At 24.9% G+C, this 17,946-nt stretch overlaps 2 protein-coding genes across 5 annotated transcripts; both read left to right on the top strand.

Moving 5' to 3' along the window:
- The first annotated feature begins 897 nt into the window (after positions 1-897).
- LOC146720427 (oxidoreductase-like domain-containing protein 1) lies at positions 898-2,022 on the top strand. Its single transcript, XM_085488569.1, has 2 exons — positions 898-983; positions 1,243-2,022. Exon 2 carries the CDS (start codon positions 1,243-1,245, stop codon positions 1,558-1,560), a length of 318 nt encoding a protein of 105 aa, XP_085344695.1. The 5' UTR covers positions 898-983; the 3' UTR covers positions 1,561-2,022.
- Positions 2,023-4,505: 2,483 nt separating this feature from the next.
- Positions 4,506-17,374, top strand: LOC114929685 (ATP-sensitive inward rectifier potassium channel 12). Of its 4 annotated transcripts, none has more exons than XM_029301318.2 (10): positions 4,506-5,032; positions 12,232-12,346; positions 13,175-13,407; positions 14,109-14,382; positions 14,525-14,717; positions 14,800-15,024; positions 15,473-15,711; positions 16,397-16,662; positions 16,759-16,921; positions 17,084-17,371. In XM_029301318.2, the coding sequence occupies exons 1-9, from the start codon at positions 4,869-4,871 to the stop codon at positions 16,919-16,921; spliced, it is 1,872 nt and encodes a 623-aa protein (XP_029157151.2). In that variant the 5' UTR covers positions 4,506-4,868; the 3' UTR covers positions 17,084-17,371. The 4 variants fall into 4 exon arrangements, with proteins under 4 accessions (XP_029157151.2, XP_029157152.1, XP_029157153.1 ...); XM_029301319.2 differs by lacking the exon at positions 4,506-5,032 and adding an exon at positions 5,324-5,483; XM_029301317.2 differs by lacking the exon at positions 4,506-5,032 and adding an exon at positions 8,732-8,987 and having other exon boundaries at positions 17,084-17,374.
- The last annotated feature ends 572 nt before the right edge of the window (positions 17,375-17,946 follow it).

Raw genomic sequence — 17,946 nt, 5'->3', positions numbered from 1 at the left:
ATTGTCAATACTCTTCACGAAAAATATAATAGTTAAAAATTATAGTAAAAAATATAATATACTCTTCACAATATAAATCTTCCTATTTCATTCCTTCTATTCACCAAATAATCGCTTTATAAGAATTAATGTAATAATTAAAAGTATTAATTGTCAATACTCTTCACGAAAAATATGATAGTTAAAAATTATAGTAAAAAATATAATATACTCTTTACAATATAAATCTCCTAATGTCCTTCGCAAAATATGTTCCTCTAATTATTTAGAAATAATTGATGAGAAAATATATTGCGCGAAAAAGACACGATATATATGTTATTATACGTACTGCTTCTAAATTGCATATATCGATTACTTTAGAGATCGAGATTTTTCGATATCTATTTGATACGCAATCGCGATCGATGAAGAAATTATTTCCTAATAGATTAATTAATTATTAAAAGAATGATCATCACGGAGCTAATCTTTATTTTAATAATAACTTGATTTTTCGAAAATCGAATTGTTTGTTCTCAATTCGAATCGTATTAAGATCTTCGATTAATCGAACAGTAAAGAATCGAACGATAATATTTGTGACTCTAACAATAAGTGTTATTAAAGAAGAAAATAATTATTATTCCTATAAGTTGTTACAAAACAATAATTAATAAAATTTGAATTTCTGTCACTTTGATTCTTCATTCTAAAAGTTTAAATAAATATATGAGTGTATAAAGTACGAGGAAAAAATCTCAGATAATTCCTGCTGGATAAGCCAGCAAAATAAAGTTATTAAAAAACTATTATTTCTAAATAGTCCTATATAATCATCCTATACTTTTGTATTATATATTAAGCCTAAAGAACACATCGCTGACATATATATATATATATATATATATATAGTGTGTCTCACTATAAAATGGAAATTTATTTGAGAGAAAAGTTGGCAACATTGTTCTTGGTGTTACACTCTCTCATCGTTACACATACAGGTTAGAGAAATATAAGACCTTTGTTTTAATTTATTTAACTATCATCACTGTGATAGAAAAACTGACAGAATCATACAACTATTTTACATAATTAAAAAAAAAATCATAATTTAACTATTATGTAGAAACATTACAATAACTACTACAAAAAATTAATTTAACTCTCTAGTATAGAAAAAAATTTATTTATTTATTATAGAAGCATTAAGCTATTTCGCACTGCATATACTACAATATGATGCGTTTTGCTCCAAAACAGATGAATCCTACATGTCGATCGAGCCCATTCATTGCTAAAAGTCTACTCTGTGCTCGACGGCATTTGTCAATACAAAAGGACAACAATGATGGGACTGATGTTGCAAAAAAAACTTCTACTGATGATCTAACAGAACCAACCACTTGCTGTATGTCGGGATGTGCGAACTGCGTATGGATCGAATATGCGGAAAAATTAAGTAGTGTATTAGAAGCATCCAATGTGGATTTACAGAAGACCATCATGGAAAAGATACAAGATCCCAACATGAGGACATTTCTCATGATGGAACTGAAATGCCGAAAGCTGATAAAATAGCGCACATTATTATGAAATTATGATACTATAAGAATAATTCTTTAATAAAAATGACTGCTAGATTAAAATTGAATTCTATTGATCAAAAAATTCACAGATTAAAGTAAATTGTATTTGAGATCAAAATATTCTGTAGAGATTTTAACATTAAACATTAAACATTAAACAGTAACGAATATACTTTCAAATTTGTAAATAAATAATGTAAAGTATTTTATATAATCACGTAATATTATTATATTATAATATATTGATATGTATATAATGTAGTATATGTAATATATAGATAATGTATGTATTATTCATTCAAAGTTTCTAATTATAACCAACTAAATTAATTAAGTAATAAAAGATAATAATGTAAGTTAATGATAAATTAACGAAAAATAAAATTGTACATATAATTATATATAAAATTATAGATTATAGTTACATATCAATAAAATATCTACAGAATATCCATATATATTTTTCTTTTATTATGTAGTCTTATTTATACATATAGAAAAAATAATTTAAAAAATTGATAGAAAAATAATAATTATTTAAAGTATAATTTTTTGTATTGTTTCTTTTTACAAAGTAAAATTTGCAATTTAATTATATAATATATTACACTCGGGGAAAAATCCATATATGATCAAATGTAACTATGTATAATTATACATATAAAATATATTAATATGTCTTCTTTTTTGTGTCTGTATATACAGAAAAAAATAACAATTAAAAACTTCATATATAAATAAAAAGACTAATAAAAAGAATAATTAAAAATTATGAAATAATTTTTGCGTTATTCTTTTTTGGAAAAAGTAAAATTAGAAAAACTGAGAAAAGGTTGCCTGTATATAAACATATGTAAATTAATATCACAAATCAATTTATATATATGTTTGATATAAAATTTTTATATAATTGTATCTATTGTATTTTGTAGGAAAGTTTTATAATTATTCTTCATGATATAATTTATATTGATATATTGTATTTTAATGATAATTTAATTTCAATCAATTTGGGAAACTATTTCCTATACTCTATACGAGAAACTTTGTTCATTTTTGAATGCTTTCCAAACGAGGCTTGAAATAGATTCTTACGAGAATAGCCGCTCTTCCATTGCTCTTTATTCTCTTTTTTGCAATTTAAATTTAATTCTGTGAATTATTTGACACCTGCCCTTTGCAGTAATTCATTCGATAAAGATATATACTCTATAAGGATATATAAATAAATAAAAATAAATTAATTAAATCTAAAATATAGAGATGTATAGATCGAAAAAGATCGAAGCAATAAATATTGATAACCATGCATATGTGTATTTACTAATAGATTAATTAATAAAATCTATATTTTTTTACTCCATTACTTTAGCTAATCAAATACAAAGTAGACAGTAGACTACATAAGTTATTACAAACTATTTTCACGTGAATTACTATAAAAAAAAGATAAAATTTTTTATAAATATTTTACGATCCTTGATAAAACAAATAAGTTAATTAGATCTTTCAGACAAAAGCAGGTATAATTTTTTTATATATTATATAATTACTTATCATTTTTCAAATCTCAATTATATTTTCATTTTCTGAATCACAATTCCCTAATTGTGAATTACCGATGAAACATCTTTTAACATCTTCAATTTCTAATTTCTAACTTTCAATTATTGTCATTATACGCAATTAATATACAATAATAAAAATATGAATTATAAAGAGATTGTTGCGTTTTTGATAAAACAATAGATTTTGGCCAGTTTAAATGTTCACATAAAAATTGTGCATTGATTTTAGGCCTGTTATTACGAGTACATTTGCAAAATCGGAATTGATAAAACCGCGCTGCAACCTTATCTACTTGCGTAGTCACACGTCACATCACGTCCTTCTTTTGCGATGACGTGCACGTGTATCGTGAACATGCTCACGCTCACGCTCGCCTACGCGCACTCTTACGATTTATTTTCACTTGGCGGATTCTCGCGACGATCATACTTTGCCGCAATCTCGGCAGAGGCTTAATCAAGCGCGCAAAATGACGGCTGCCGATTCTGAACGAACTGCACATCAATAGTAGTGAATCTCCATTGGATGCAATTAAATTCGTGATTTATCCGTGTTTATTGTATTGTATTGAAAGTGGTAAAAAAGAACTTTAATTATAATTCAATATAATATTCTGATAATATGATGATCTTCCGTGACGTGGTAAATGAGTTTGTGTTGAGTGATGAAAACGATCGTGAAATAAGCAATGGCAAAATTGGATTGATAAAATACTCATGTAAAAACACTTAATTAATTATTATATGTGTGATGTAAAGAAAATCATAACGTTGAATAAATTATTAAATTCAGGAAGAATATTAAGTTCTAATTTTTAAAAATAGAAAATACCAATAAGGTAAATAAATTGTAAGTAAAATTTATAAATATAAATATATAAACATATATGTATATATTAAACCTTTTGTATAAGATATAATATATTGTACAATATATATATATATATATATATATATATATTTTTTATATATAACATATAAACTTACAAAACAGATTTACATACACACACATATAACAAATTATTTTTAGAATAAACAAAATAGAAAATCGAGAATTGTACATATTAACACAAACAACAAATATTTTTGCATAAAAAATTTAAGTTAGATGTTCGCAAAAACATCTTATAAAGTATTATAAATTTCTGAATTTGCATTTGAAATTTCGCAGAATAAACAAGTAATGAATAAAACAAATCTGCCATTAATTCATTAATATTCAATTAAATTTTCAAATTCTACTAAATCTTGAAACGTAAAACATTTTATTTTCATTATAATTGAATTTTGCAGATAAATTGCGTTTTTGAATTAAGATATTTATTTAGAATAGAATTTTTTTTCATTACACACACAATTTAAAGTTCAATTATATTTTTAATTATACATATATAATTTCAGATACATTAAAATTTAAATATAAAAAATAATTTTTATTGTACTAATTTTTTACAATTTTATTCAAGTATTAAAGAGAAATCATTAAATAGAACAAAAAAATATATTTTAATTAGAAAAGATAATCGACTAATTGTGACTAATTTTAAAAAGATTTGTATTTACAAATTTGAATTCTAATTAAATTATTAAACTATAAATCGTCTTATCAATTATTGTTCTAAAAATTGGACATTATAATTGTAAATTGATTAAGAGAAGATCAAAGAAGAGTGGTTGATGAGGATAAATCCTCAGTATCATAATAGTACTTTCGAATAAAATATTAGTGCATATGTCGATGCCAGCAACCACAGTCGCAGTAAATTTATGCGGTGAAGATTCCGCAGAAGAGACAGGTGAAACCATCAATGAGAAGAGGCAGGATATTCTGAGCACGTTTAAAAGAAAAGCCTGTAACAGGATTAGGTTTAAGGGCGAGTCGGGTCCTCTGCTAAGGTGAGAGATTGCGCAATTCAAAAGTAAATGATCTAAAATTAGTTTTATTATATGATATTTTATTCTCGAATCACCACTCATATAATTGATATTGTTATAATTTTGATAGTTTGAATTTTATAAAATATTCTTATTACATACACATATGACGTTAAAACAATATAATTCTTTATGTTTTTTATTTTATTTTTTCGCGCTCTAAATATGCTTCGACTAATATCGATTGTCAAATTGTAATAGTTCGGAAAAAAATACCATAATGAACTCACTATTATAATTGGAATTCATTTTCGCTTATCGCAAACATTTCTTAAACGGAAAATGCCAACGAGTTGGTCAGTAGGTCGATTACTACTTGTGCTGTTTAAAATATAAAATACGCCATTACACAATAACATCAGATTAATTAATAATAAGCGACAATGGTTCATCTTTGTTGTTTGATGATGCTGTAAGTACATAGTACATAATTTGTTTTTTGTAAATATAAAACTATTGAAATAAATAAAAAATTTGTTCATTCGTATAAATTAAATTATTAAAACTTCAATATATTCATTATACTGTAAAAAAGAAGAGAAAAATTAAATTCTAATTTGCATTTTGTGTGTGTGTGTGTGTGTGTGTGTTACGATTTTAATTATAATACACTAATTTCGAAAGATTTGATACAACAAAGCCAATAGAATTAAACTGATTTGAGTATTATTCTGTAAATATGTAAATTAAGAATGTAACATACTTTGCAGTCAATATAACGATAAAAATATAATATATTGTCTCGTTTACAAAAAATTTTTTACTTCATTAATAAGAAGAAAATTCAAGTCATGTGTCTTACATGAACATTTGTTGACATCTGACAGCTAGACATCAGACATTCTAGCTTTGACATTAAAAATTATTGTTTAATATTATTATTTTCATTCATTTTTATTTTTTTTATTTGCCCTTGTTTTCCGTCTCATTTTCATCTCAATAAACTGTTGGAAATTATTTATGAAATTTTTTGGAAAGTTCACTGTCTTATAAGTGGAAACAATTACGAGCATTTTTCTGAGACAATACCGTGTTTTAATTTTCAGTTTTAAAACAATTTTTTCCCTTTTCTTGCCTTTTTACAATATAAAAAATAATAATATTTATATCAATGAATTAAGATTATTTGTAATATTACACGTAAGATATTTTTTGTAAGATTTAATATCAATTTTTATTTATTTGTTGCAATATTATTATCTAATATTAATATGTATTATCTCTTTTTTATCGAAATAATGCATAATATAACTTATGTATTAAAATTTATATTATAATTTTAATAATTTTTGATATATATTATTTTACTTAAATTTTGCAATTTTAATATATAAATAAAAAAATATAAATAATGTTTTATAACATTAATTTTTAATGTTTGTATATCAAATAATTAACATTACAAGTATCAAAACTTTATATATCTATAATAATTATTTATATAATAATATTTATAGATCTAAACATAATTTAGCTCTTGTTTGATATAAATAACTTTTTTATAAGAATCAATGTTACTAATATCTTCATAGCAATAGTTCTCCAATAGTACATCCTTGTGCAATTATGTATGCATTGCATAAGCTAATGCCGATAGGAAAAAGCTTATCGTTTTTTGCGTGCGGCAACGTCGTGAGAATGTCGTTACATACTGATCGTTTAAACTGCATTTGCTGTTTTTCACCGTGAAGAGCAATAATATACAATATCTTATCAAGATTATAAAAAAAATAAATTAGATAAAGTAGTTATTTATAAATTAGTTAGAATCAGATAAAGTAATTAGAAACTTAATAAAGTGTTGAGATATCAAAAAGATTATACTGATATCTAACGATGAATGAAAATGATAAATAACTTAATTTTCAATGTTTGTTCAATAACTTAATTTTAAACGCTCGACATGATGTATTTACTAACAGTATCATCTTAAAATAATTTGGATCATAATATACACTATTATAAGACCTCAAATATAGCGAATCCCCAGTATTATTTCGCCGTTGAAAAAAATGATTTGGAAATTTTTTCTTTTCCTCGATCAAAATAAAGGTCTTATTCTGATTGGTTTATTAAGAAGAAAAGCCTTTAATATTTTTTATGCTATTAGTGACTTAATTACTGTACTCTCTATTTTGGGAACAGACAACTGATCACTGTAAATGAATGCAGATTAATTAGTTCGTTAAAAAACCAGGTTGGCTGAGCATTACAAATGCAATTTCGGTGGACAGAGCGATGATCTCTTTGTCTTTGACACAATTCATTAAACTGACGCAAAGAAAATCAATAATGCTAAACTTTTTGTTATAAAAGTGAATATTAAAATTGAGAAAAAGAGAAATATATTCAAACATATAAGATTGACGACAACATAAAAATATTATAATTAAAACAATTAAAATTAGAATTGTACTTTTATAAGCTTTTAAAAAATCTTTTCATGTTTAGAGACTTTTGGAATTTTTAACGATTTGAGTATTTATGACTTATCATTGTTCTACACGCAAAATTTGAGGCGTATAAGACGAATACAAATATATTCCTGTTCTGGAATGATAAGGTGTACAAGCAAATAAAGCAACAGGCCTGCAAGTATTGTAGAAACAAGTGAACACTTTAAATTGATAATTAAGATATTAATAAAAATAATGCTATTTTGAAAAGTTGAAACGTCAATAAAAGTAAGAGAAATATTAAAGTAAATCATAATTTTATTTTGATATACGTATTTCTTAATTCAATAATAGAGAAATTCATAATGTGTGTATATACTTTTTATCGAAAAATATCTCTAGAATGCATTGTTGAAATTTGTTAGTTTCTTCGCGGAATATTCTGAATAAAATCACATTTAGCGTGTTGAATGCTTCTCTGAGTGTTAAAAGATTATTTAAATAAAGTTTTAGAAATTAATTCTAATTTTAATTATATTATATTTAATTATTTTTAATTATATTTGGATGTATTTCAATTTTGATGTCTACTTTTATTACTTTTATATAATAGAAAGTTTAACGTTATTGATAATAAAAGTTTAGCGTTAATGAATGATAACTCCCCTCTTCTCGTCAGTTCAACAAATACAATGGATCGTGCCAAAGACAAAGAAAAACCGTTCTGTCCGCCAAGAGCCGAAATTGTATGTGCAGTGTTCAGCCAACCTTGGTTCTTTAATGAGCAATCATAATTAATCTGTGTGCATTTACGGTCATCAATTTAATTGTTTAATTTGAATTTAAAAATTACTACTATATAATAAATAATTAAATCAAAAATATTTCGCGTAACCATCATTGTGATACATAATAAAGTGCATTTACCATACAAGTATATTTGTACTTATGTATACATACACAAATCGTCTCATGATCTTATAAATTTAATTTTGATTGAGATTCTAAGCAATGGCATCAATCTTCAATGAGAATAATATAAAAAAAAATTAGCATTTTGTCAAAGTTATAATTGTCGGATAATTTTTCAACTTTTAATATATGTAAATATAATAGCTTAATAATAAAATATATTTTATAATTTTTAATATAAATTATATTTTGTTGTATAGTTATATATATATATATATATATATATATAATTTTATAAACAAATAATATAGTAAGTGTTTATTTTATTGATTAAATTCATTGACTATGAATAAATCGTTTATTTTTACAATATAAAAAGCCTGTGTGATCTCCAATATTTTCAAATGGTTACTGTGTAATTTACACCGATCGCGAAAAATGAAAACGACAAAGTTGGAACGACGACGCGCATCAGATGTTGGGAGAATCCATCATTTGGGCGAAAAAAGCAAATTATCAGAATTACGACGAACAATGTCCCAAGTGTCAATGATGATCATTAAAGCGACGACTTCCGGCGAGACAGCCTGGAGCGAAGAATTACTCAAGTAATCGTTTTCGAGAAGCTTTCTTTCTTATTTTTTCTTTCTATTTTGCATTGATTATATGCACCAATTATATAGCATGTTTTAATTTTTTAATTATATCGCATATATTTATATATATAAAACGTTTATATAAAATGTTCGATGTTTTTTCGTTAAAACATTTAATAAAATCTTTAAATAAATTTTTTTCAATAAAAATTTCCAGGTAATCTTTAAATAGTTTTTAATGGTATACTATTGTGTAAAATGCTGTATTTCGAACATTTTATAGAAAAAAACACTCTTGTAAGCTAAATATCATGTAATAATTATATTGTACACACACACACACACACACACAAACACACACACACACACACACGTACATATATATATGTGTGTAATGATGAATTGAGTATCCGATCTTCTAAATCGTACTAATTGTAAGTTAAAAATTTCTTGCTCCTATTATTCAATATAAACAATGTCTAATAAAATAAAAATATAAAATAATAAGAAATACAGATAAAAATTATTAGAACTCTTTTTGTGCATATATTACAAACTTTAAAAAATTAAAAAAAAATTCAAAAAAATTTTTTTAAATTAAATACAATGATTTAATTTTTGCATCAATGTATATAGTTGAATCTCATCTTATACGAATTTGAGAAAGCCATTTTATTCTGATAATTTATGTTTTTTATAGATAAAACAAGTATATATATCATAGAATATTTTACATTTATTTGATTTATATATTATTATTATTAATTATGTCTCCTAAATCTACAATAAGATTTTTTAAATCGTACTAGTATGATTTGAGAACTGATGCTTAACACGCATGTGCACTATCACGCATTTAGCTTATCACATATAAATTATACCTACATTTATTATTCATAAAATATGTTAATATTAACATAATTAAATGTTATTTTACTATTTATTTTATATTGAATTTTTTTTTATTTATTAATATATAGATTGTATTTGATTATTGATATACAAAAGTATTAAGAGTCAAGCGGAGAAAACAAAGTTTAAATTGTTAAAAAAATGAATTAGTCTTTAATTAATACTAATTAATAATACATTAATATTTCTTCATTAATTAAAATATAATTAATGTTCTTCAAATATAAAATTATATGTGCTTTGTTTTCTACGTTTAGCTCTTGTTAACTTGTTGTTTAATCTTATTCTTTAATCGTGTATAATAATAAATAAATAAATATAAATCACATATTAAAATATCAAAAAATTGTCCAATAAAAAGTAATTAGTAAATTAATAAATAACATACATATGTATATTATATGGTTATATTATATTATGTGTATATCAGAATCTTTAATTTTTGTTTATATAATATATATATTATAATATATATATATATATATATATATATTTTTTTTTCTTCTTTTAATCATATTTTTCATCATTTATTAATTTATTTTTAAAAAACCGATTTTCGAAACCGATAGATATGATAAATATTTAGAAGACCGGTTGCTTAAATTGTTCCTTTTACATATTATAAAAAAATTTATAATAAATGAATTAGCAATAAAATTAATTTTTGCAATAGACAACCGACGCAAAAGACATCGCGTTAGGCTCCTACAGCCGACATATTTATAAAATTATAAATTAATTCGTTTGCAAAAGGTTAAACATATAATGCTAGATATGTGAAACATCCAACAGTCATTTACGTATAAATTTTAATATTAAATAAAAAATATAACAAAAATATTTTATATAAGAATGATTTCTTCTATATATTATATATATATCTTGAGTGTGTGTGTATTTTATGCATAATATATGCATATAACATTTTATAACTTGTTTACAAAAGTAGACAGAAATATTTATGCAGCCATCTATTATTATTATGTGGTTTTAGTCGAATAAGCAGAATTCATAAATAGCCTATATTTTATTATGGAAATACGGCGTGTGAGAAGTTATTTCTCGTTTCGAAATAACTGCCCACGTTGTCGTTAAAACGAGAAAGTATTCGCGATTATGGTGACTAACGGCAATAAATCCATAATATAAGCGTAGAAATTTTTTTTACTGGAAGAGTATATCAGGCAGATTCAATTCTTTTCATGTTTCCGACTACACGCGAATTTTCTTTTACATTCAGCGTATTTATTTATCAAGAGAGAGCACTGTTATACAAATATACATTTTTTAATATTATTTAATTTCAAACAATTTATTTATTTTAAATTTTTATTCATAAAATAAAAATCTCTTTTCATCAAATTATAAAAATAATTCATTTAATTAATTATATCATATATCATTTTTTATTATATATAAAAAAATAAGATATAAAAATATAAAATTGATGACATTTGTCTCATTTTTCTTATGTTATATACATATATTACATTTGCATTTTACCTATATAGAGAATGCAAAGAGCAAACAATTATTAAAAGACTGTTTCTGCAATTGTATTATATCTTTGATGAAACTAGATCTCGAATTAATTGGCTATCTTTTAGTTTCAAATGAAACATCGTTGTCTGGCAAATGACGTTCTAAATTTGCGTGATTTCGCATGGCTCTCAACCTTGACACATTGACCCGTGATGCAAATAGATCGACGACGACTTTACACTACGCGCTTTTTGGCGTTTAGAAATGTCGTTAAAACATACTTATTCACAATTTACAGAAAATAGTCATTTCACTCAAATTTGCAATCTCGATTTTATGATATCATTTATCAAATATATATAATATGTATTTATGTATTTACATATAAATTAAATTATTTATCTCTTGTTTGTATTATTACATTATTTTGTTATTCATAATACTTATTTATATATTATATATAGTAAGAAAATTATTAATATGTGTATGTATTCAATAATTAACAATAAATACAGACTGAGATAAATGCAGTTCTCTTTAAATTTAAAAAGATAAAATTGCGCGATAAGCACATATGTATACATAATCTGTAGCATTAGATTCAGAGTCTTTAATCTACAAACTTCTGCGATTAGTTGATAGGAAAACAGATTTTAAAACGTCAATTTTCTAACTAAAATTATATATATTTTAAAATAATGAAAAACATTTTTTGTTATTTAATTAAAATACACTGCCCATTAATAATCCTTATTTTAGATAATTAAAATATTAAATATAGTCATTTATAATCCTTATTTTAGATAATTAAAATATTAAATATAGTCTAAAAAAATTTAACTTGATCAATTTCTCTTTCAAGGTATCGCCAAACCAGATTTAGTTCCAGAAGAGTTCGAAAAAGAGTTGTTTTTAAACACGGTGACTGTAATGTTGTACAAGGAAATGTTGCCAAACGACGTCGGCGATATCTTCAGGTAAATATTTCTTGTAATATTTAGATCAAAGAAATTAATAAAATATATAAATACAAAGAGTATATACAAAAATGCAACGTTTATTTTTTTAAATTAATTATTATTATTATTAACTGCACGTTATTGATAAAGTAACTGGATAATTATTGAAAAAATTATCAGATAATTCATATGTTAATGAAAAAATAATGACTATTCTTTTCCATTGTTCTGACTTTTTTTCGTGCAAGAGTTCCACAATGAAAGAAAGATTCATCTTTTGAAGAGTTAAACATCGACTTCGTATATCGTTAATATTTTGAAAGCGCTACTTGAAAAAATTACTCGTTGTTGATGCAAACAAATGATAATTTAAAGGCATTATGTTTAGTGAATAGGCTTAGTAAAGAGAAGTAGAATTTGTTATTCTAATTTTAATAATATTTGCGCGACGTCATAGCAGTGCAGTCTCATGTTGTTATAAAAAGACATGACTTTACGTCGATTATTGCTGGCTATTTGCTGACTATTTGATTGTAAAAGTTCAATAATAATATAATAAAACATTAATAGAATACTCTTTAGTTCATGCATTTAATACTATCTAAACATGGTGGTCATTATTTATTTGTACATTTCATAAAGAGTTGTATCTCTTTAAATGGCTATTATTTTAAATATATTATTAAAAGAAAATTTATAAATATATAATAAATATTTCTTATTATTTTATTATTTTTATTACTATATTATTTAAAATTTTTATAATAAATTGTGATTAATTTTTTATAAATATATATAACGTGCTAAACTCATTGTAATAAAAATTGTAAATTATTTTGCTTGCAGGATATTTTTACAACACTGGTAGATGCGCAATGGCGATGGACACTCTTAGTATTTTCTATGAATTTCTTATTATCTTGGTTGGGGTTCGCACTTATATGGTGGTTAATCGCATACAGTCATGGTGATCTGGATCTCAACAATTATAATAATCAAACATTCATTCCCTGTGTCATGGATATACGCAGTTTCACTAGTTGTTTCCTTTTCTCCGTCGAGACACAGCATACAATCGGGTAAATTACACATATATTATCACATAAAACATCAATATAATTAGAATAACTTATTCATCAAATCATTTGTCGAGAAAAAAATAATCGTATATAGAGATTAAAAATAAAGAAGACAGAGATATCATCGAATAGCAAAAAATTGAATTTCTTATGATTTAATTGTGACTAATTGATGCAAAAACCTGAGAGATTGATTTATACACAGAAAGTTCGAAAAAATAATAATCTGAGATAATTCTTGGGAAATTGTCGGTGTCGGTTTAGAGAATTGATAATTGATTTTAATCTCAAGTTGCGGTCGAAGAAATGGTTACATTGTACAATTGCTTGGAATTGCTTATGAAGAAATAATAATAGAAATGACTAAAGATTATTTATCTTGACATATAAGAAATCAAACGCGATAATAGTGAATGCACTTCATGTGAAAATCATTCTGCATATATATGCATGCGTGTGTTTAAAAAATCTATAAAATTTTTCCCTTTATATTATAAAACTTCAAAATCGATCAATTTTATTTCTAATAGCTGCAATCAAAAGATCGCATCGACATTATATGCTATTAAAGTGTCGTTAAGTTATAATTGGATTGAAAGTATAATTGATAGAAAAATTCCGAAAGTATAATTGATCCGAAAAATAATGATTATACATATCTTTTTATTATAAATTTTTAAAAAATAAATTAATGTATACAGATACGGGGCGAAGCATATGACGGACGAATGTCCTGAAGCAATTTTCATCCTATGTATCCAATCGATGACCGGAGTAATTCTACAGGCGTTTATGGTCGGCATCGTGTTTGCCAAGCTATCGCGCCCTAAAAAGCGCACACAAACGTTGCTCTTCTCGCGCAATGCTGTTATCTGTCAACGAGACGGCCAGCCCTGCCTCATGTTTCGGGTTGGTGATATGCGCAAAAGCCACATCATCGAGGCCCACGTTCGTGCCCAGATGATCAAGAGAAAAGTAGGACTATAATTCCACCCTACATCATTATATACCCTACCTATATCATTTCTAAAATTTAGAGAAGAAATTAATTGCATATGTATATTATTCGTATGTGTACATTTTATTCGATCATTCTAATTCTAATGTAATGTTTCAGATTACGAAGGAAGGTGAATTATTGCCATTTTTCCAGACGGAATTGCAAGTAGGAGGCGACGGGGAGGAGGATAAGATTTTTTTCATATGGCCCACTACGATTGTTCATAAGATCGATCAACATTCGCCACTTTATAAGATATCAGCCAGCGATATGTTGCAAGAGCGGTTCGAGATCATCGTGATGTTGGAAGGTTGTAAAAATGTCATAATTTATTAGAGTGATATTTGAAATATTTTATGATATGATAACGATAATTTTAATAATATTGACAGGAGTGATTGAATCTACTGGCATGACAACGCAAGCGAGAAGCTCGTATTTGCCATCGGAGATTCTGTGGGGTCATCGATTCCAATCCATTATTTCCTTTCGGAAAGACACCGGCGAATACGAAGTCAATTACAGCCTTTTTAATAACACTTACGAGGTGGATACTCCACTTTGCTCTGCTGCCGATCTCGATCGTATTCGAACAATACATCGCGATATAAAAGCTGGTAAAAATCTATTATTCTCTTTATTATCCAATTATATATATATTTTTTTTTTAATTTCTAATGCAAATAAAAAATATGATTGAAAAAATGTTATTTACACGTACACAAAACTGAAACATTGTTTCTGCTTTTTACTATATATAAAATAAATTATGACTTTTTTCTATAGTTTATCCAATTATAAAAAATAAGAGAATCGAAAAATAAGAATAAAATGTACAATAAAAAATAAAAAAATAAAATAAATTCAAATTCAAATATAAAAATAAAATATAAAAATTTAAATTTATTTTATTTCTATTTGTACTTTTTCTTTTCTCTTACTTTTTATAATTGGATAAAATATAGAAAGAAAAGTTGTATTTATTTTTATTTGATATTACTTCTTTATATTAATCAGTATGAAATAATTAATTAATTTGTTAATTATTTTAATGGACATTTATAGAACGTCTTAACTCAAGTCCGTTTCCGGAATATCGTGACACTTCCAGTAACAATTCATTAACTATGACTTCTGGATCGAGTTTGCAATCTTCAACTGGCGGGTTACACATACAAGTGTCAACGCCAACATCTATCAATCCGATTCCGGTACTGATTACCGCACCAGATGGTTTTTGTAGACGAGAGAGCATCAACGTGCATTCCGATATGCCACAATCACATTTTTACGCTCAAAATAAGGTGAGAATTAATGAACAAATAATAAAGATATATATGCAAGATGTTACTATTTTTGTTACATGCCATTTAGATATCAAAAAATTTAGAGATATGTAGATACTGTTTTTTTATATTTTAAGATTCGTTGGGATACTTCATCAGACAAATGTGACATTGCTGCTTGATTCATAACAAGCTTATTATGTAAACATATCCGATAAAAACTGTATCATCTCTTGTATGCAAATGCAGAGTGAGGAAAACCAAGTAAAAAAGTTCTTTATCGTTTTGCGATTATTATAATAATTATGGAAAAATTAATTTTTTTAAATCGGTCAATCACGGTATGAGTGCGTGGTGGAAAAACACAATCCAGTTATGCGATGTAGCATTGAGATTATAATAATCAATCGCGTAAAATTGTCTCTCATACTCGCGCCTTATTGATTTCTTTTTAAATTAATTTCTCTTTTATTATTTATTTTATTATTGTGAAAATTGCAAAACAATAGAACACTGTTGGTCACAATCAATTAAATCCGCTCTATCAATATACTGATTGTGAGAGATGATACGGTTATTTTACCGGACATCTAATAATTATTATAACAAATTTTTATTTTTGAAAATGTATACATATAACAATAATAATAATAATAATACATGCAGTACGCGAATTGTAATTAATCTCCTTTTTTATATTTAGTTAATAAAAGAGGAACACGATATCGAGAACTCAAAGGATCAAAATCACGATCCTGTTCTAGAAAGTATTAATGCATCCTCAGAGACAAGCATGGAACAAAACGAGAAGGAAAACAGAATGCAACAAAGTGAATCAAAAACGACATTAGATTCGAGAAGGAATGAAGAAGTAAGCTTCAGATCACTCACAGATCACTCCAGATCAATCACAGAAGAAGATAAAAAAAGCGATCTAGTAAAGTTTTGTAAAAGCAATCCGGATATTAGGTGAGAAGCACGATATTTTCTAGAAAATTTTATTTGTTTTTTAATTCAGAGATCTTAAATCAATGATAATGTAAATAATTTAATTTCTTGAAATAGACAAAGGAGTTTTGCGGATTTTACAGAGATACAGTATCCTAGTACATTTAGAAGATCCAGTTTATGCGATGACTATAAAGAAAAAAATGTTTGCAAAAAGACAAGCTTCGTTTCTAAGGAGAAAACGCTTACAAATTGTACAAGTCTAACCGAGCAAAGATAGGTAAGAGTTACCTAATTTATTATTTTTCTATAATAAAATATTAAAATTATATATACCAATATTAAAAAAATATAGATTAAAAAGAAAATTGTAACTTAAACAGAGATAACAACATATACACACTATAATAATTATTTAACTTTGTTTTTAATTTCTATTTAGGATTTATGCATAGGATATATGAACCCGAAATTTTGATATAAGATTTAAATCTTATAAAGGGTGATATATATTAAGTAAAAATAAATAAATTTAGAATACACTTTATTTATATGAGTCTTTGATTTCGAAAAAATCAACTTTGAAAATTGGAAATTTAGTAACATATTTATATTGTTTTAAGTTTAAATAATCTCTAATTTATGAATCTCTATAAAAATAATAAGTTACTGAAGAAGCTATATGCGAAATATTAATATCATTTAAATTTTGTAAAGTAATATAATGTAATATGGTAAATTACACTAACAAAGTTAATGTAAATATGTTATTAATTTACTAATTTATAAAGTTATTTTATTCGAAAATCAAATCTCTATATATGTATAAAAACAAAAAATTCTTTTTTAATTTAATAATGCATTACATGTATAAATATAAAATAGAATGTGATAATATTGTAATAAAGAGTTGTAATAAACAAAACTTTTTTATAATTTTCAACATATGGGAATATAACCTTTAAATGATCCTCAGTTTAATAATAAAAAATATTGAAAAATGACGTGTCGATACCTAACATAATGATTCGTACATTGGACCTAAAATTTTGAAAAATTAATTTTTGATTTAAATGACTAAAACTAATTAAAAAATCAAAGATCGAGCTTCAAAATATGGGAATACGTTCTTTAAATGGTCTTCAGTTTAATAATAAAAAATATTGAAAAGTGACGTGTCAATACCTAACATAATATCATTCGTATATTGGGTTCTAAAAGTTTGAAAAATTAATTATCGCTTTAAATGGCTGAAACTAATTAAATAGCAAAGATCGGGCTTCGAAATATGAGAATATGTCTTTC

Source organism: Nylanderia fulva, unplaced genomic scaffold (assembly GCF_048542155.1).
Source record: "Nylanderia fulva isolate GAGA-0341 unplaced genomic scaffold, ASM4854215v1 Scaffold7, whole genome shotgun sequence".
In the NCBI taxonomy this organism is placed as follows: Eukaryota; Metazoa; Arthropoda; class Insecta; order Hymenoptera; family Formicidae; genus Nylanderia; species Nylanderia fulva.
Note: the sequence above shows the minus strand (reverse complement) of the source record. Positions and strands in the feature narration are given on the sequence as shown.